This window comes from Phalaenopsis equestris, unplaced genomic scaffold, assembly GCF_001263595.1.
Source record: "Phalaenopsis equestris unplaced genomic scaffold, ASM126359v1 Scaffold197828, whole genome shotgun sequence".
In the NCBI taxonomy this organism is placed as follows: domain Eukaryota; kingdom Viridiplantae; phylum Streptophyta; class Magnoliopsida; order Asparagales; family Orchidaceae; genus Phalaenopsis; species Phalaenopsis equestris.
The window spans coordinates 1-2,718 of record NW_018217777.1 but is presented as its reverse complement, the minus strand read 5'-3'; the positions used below and the strand labels follow the sequence as shown (position 1 = coordinate 2,718).

The 2,718-nt window shown below is 37.2% G+C and overlaps 1 protein-coding gene across 1 annotated transcript; it reads left to right on the top strand.

Annotated features, from left to right (window-relative positions):
- Positions 1 to 820: 820 nt before the first annotated feature.
- On the top strand, positions 821 to 2,261 carry LOC110035476 (nuclear transcription factor Y subunit A-8-like). Its single transcript, XM_020739707.1, has 2 exons — positions 821 to 1,127; positions 1,427 to 2,261. The coding sequence occupies exons 1-2, from the start codon at positions 996 to 998 to the stop codon at positions 1,829 to 1,831; spliced, it is 537 nt and encodes a 178-aa protein (XP_020595366.1). The 5' UTR covers positions 821 to 995; the 3' UTR covers positions 1,832 to 2,261.
- Positions 2,262 to 2,718: the final 457 nt, after the last annotated feature.

Below are 2,718 nucleotides of genomic sequence, written 5' to 3'. Positions count from 1 at the left end.
CGGCTGTCCCTATTCCAAGCACACAAAAAAATAACCCTAAACTCCCATGAAAGTGAATTTATAATAATATGATAACTAGGAGTGGGCCCAGAAACTGGTGGACGCTTCCAAAACAGAAAGACCCGGACCGGTTCGGTTCAGGCGAGCACAAGCCTTGCGGGAGTCGTAGTACTGTAGTAATGATCACAAAACCTTCTCCTGGGCCGCTCTTGCATCAAAATGCTTCTTCTGCATTTTGTCTTCGGTAATGCTTATGCCGGCCTATTTGGTTTTGAAGCTAGTTGGTGAGATCATTCTTGATGTCTCGGAGAACTTTTCATTGAGTTCGTTGCATTTACCTGGCTTGGTTGGTTTTTTGGGTGAGTTGGTCAAATTGTCTTTGTCGAATAGCGTTGGCCGAGCTATCTTGATCGAGTAGCATTGTCCGATCACCTTGGATGAGCCGTCCAGATGATTATTCTGGCCAATCTGCTTTGTTGTATCGATTGGGTGGCTCGTATGATGACCTAAACCCGGTCACATGTATGTATATACGTAAGAATTGTGTGCTATGTATTATTATTATTTTTTTATGAGCGCACTAAAATGATAAATGGATTGTCTATACAAATATAAGTATTAAACATCTGTGCTTTGATTTTATTAAGAATATCCAGTACATGTATTTGCTGTCTAAATATGATCTCTACAATATTCCTGCTCGTCATTGTTCAATTTTTTCAAAACAGAAAGCTGTATGTTCTGTGTTGTAAAATATGATGTCCTGCTTCATAGTCAACTTTTATGTTGTTAAATAGATAACTTTGTATAAACTTTGGTAAAAACATTCTAGCACCTGCATATATTTGAATATAACGTCCACAACATGTGCTGCACAAGTTTTATATTTTTTCTACGCTTTTTGTATTCTCATATCTGTATGTTCTGTATACTCTGTACAAGTATGATAATCAAGTAGTCACTGATGATTTTTTCTTTCAATGTAGCATGGACGGATGCTTCTGCCACTGAATATGACAGCTGAAACACCCATATACGTTAATGCTAAACAATTCCATGGAATCATTAGGCGGAGGAAAGCTCGTGCTAAAGCAGAGATGAAGAACAAACTGGTCAAAATCAGGAAGGTGCGAATTTGGAAACAGTTTTTTCAAATAACTTAAATAATGAACATTCCATTTTCAAATTATATAAATAATGCACATTCCCTTTATGATTCATTATTTCAATAATAATTGATATGTTATGTACCGATCATGACCACAGTAATAGTACGATTTCAAGATTTCACAGCTGCAACTCCATTACCACTTATAAACCAAATAATTTATCTTCATCTCTAACATATTTATGACCAACTAACAACCATGTTGAACCCTTCATCATATTCCATCTTTTAATCTTTCAATTTTTCCTCTTCTTGTAGCCATATCTCCACGAGTCACGCCATCTACATGCAATGCGGCGTCCAAGAGGATGTGGTGGCCGTTTCCTGAACACCAAAAAGGATGCGGATGTTCAAAATGTTAAAAGTGATAACCACAACAATGGCAAGCATTTAACTCGGCCTGCAATCACATCTCCGAGCTCTGAAATTCTTCAGTCTGATAGCGGAAACCTTAACTCAGCTAGCTGCGGCTCATGTATATCCCGATCAGAGGTGACCAGCATGTATTCGCAGGGAAAAAATGATCACTTCCATGTGATTGAGCATCTCCGTCCATCCCTTTACCTCCCTCTAGCAAACATGATTGTCGGAGACCGCAGCTCAGTCATCCTTTCCAAGTGGGGAACATCAGCTGATGGCTGCTGCGACCTCCTGAAGGTCTGAGGCACCAAACTTGCTGCAGCCAGATGGAAGAGCTAGCTGCAATAGCAGTGATGCTGCTTTATGCGGCTTGTTCTTGTTGGGGGATAGTCCCTGCTGCTGTCTGGTTATTCTGATAGGCAATTCATTCTTGGCTTTTATCTGCATTGAGGTATATTTCTTTCTTATCACTGATATTGAAGAAAATCCTCACTGCTCTGTATAATGACTTACTATATAGCAGTAGTAGACTTTGGCTCTTTTGCTTCCATTAGTAGTAATCTGTGTGAAAGAATAAGAGGTCCAACTGTTAGGGCTGTCTGTGTCTCTGAGTGGTACTCATAGCAGCTATGGTGCTGCTCACTTTGTGCTTGTTTGTGTTAGGATTTATTACTGTTTGTTTGAAACTGCAATCTTTGCTTCTAGTATTGCATTGTTAAGCATCTCTTTGAGAATTTCGAAGCTTGGAATTGATTTTATTTTTTTTTATTATTTTATTTTATTTTATTTATTTATTTATTACTTAGATTTTTGCTAATTTTTTGATTCTCTAACATACCTGTTGAGGATTATGCATTCATGCATGCCTAGAGGTATAGTACCTTCAGTATCAAGGGGACTGTTTCTTACTGCATTTGTTTTTTAGATGTTTTATGGCGTGTAGTTGTTTGTTTTAAAAGTTAATTATTTTGTGATGGTGTTAGCTGAATTTGATACTTGTTTTAATGGTTTTACTTATGTTGAAATTATACTGAGAATTAGCAAATAAGTTGACCATATTGGGATGAAAATTGATGCCGTTGTATTTCAATGGTAAATAAAATTGTTCTTAGTTTTATATTGAGTATTTAAGTGCCATGATAGATTGATTGGACATCCCAGATGGTACTAAATGTTTCTATTTTTTTTTT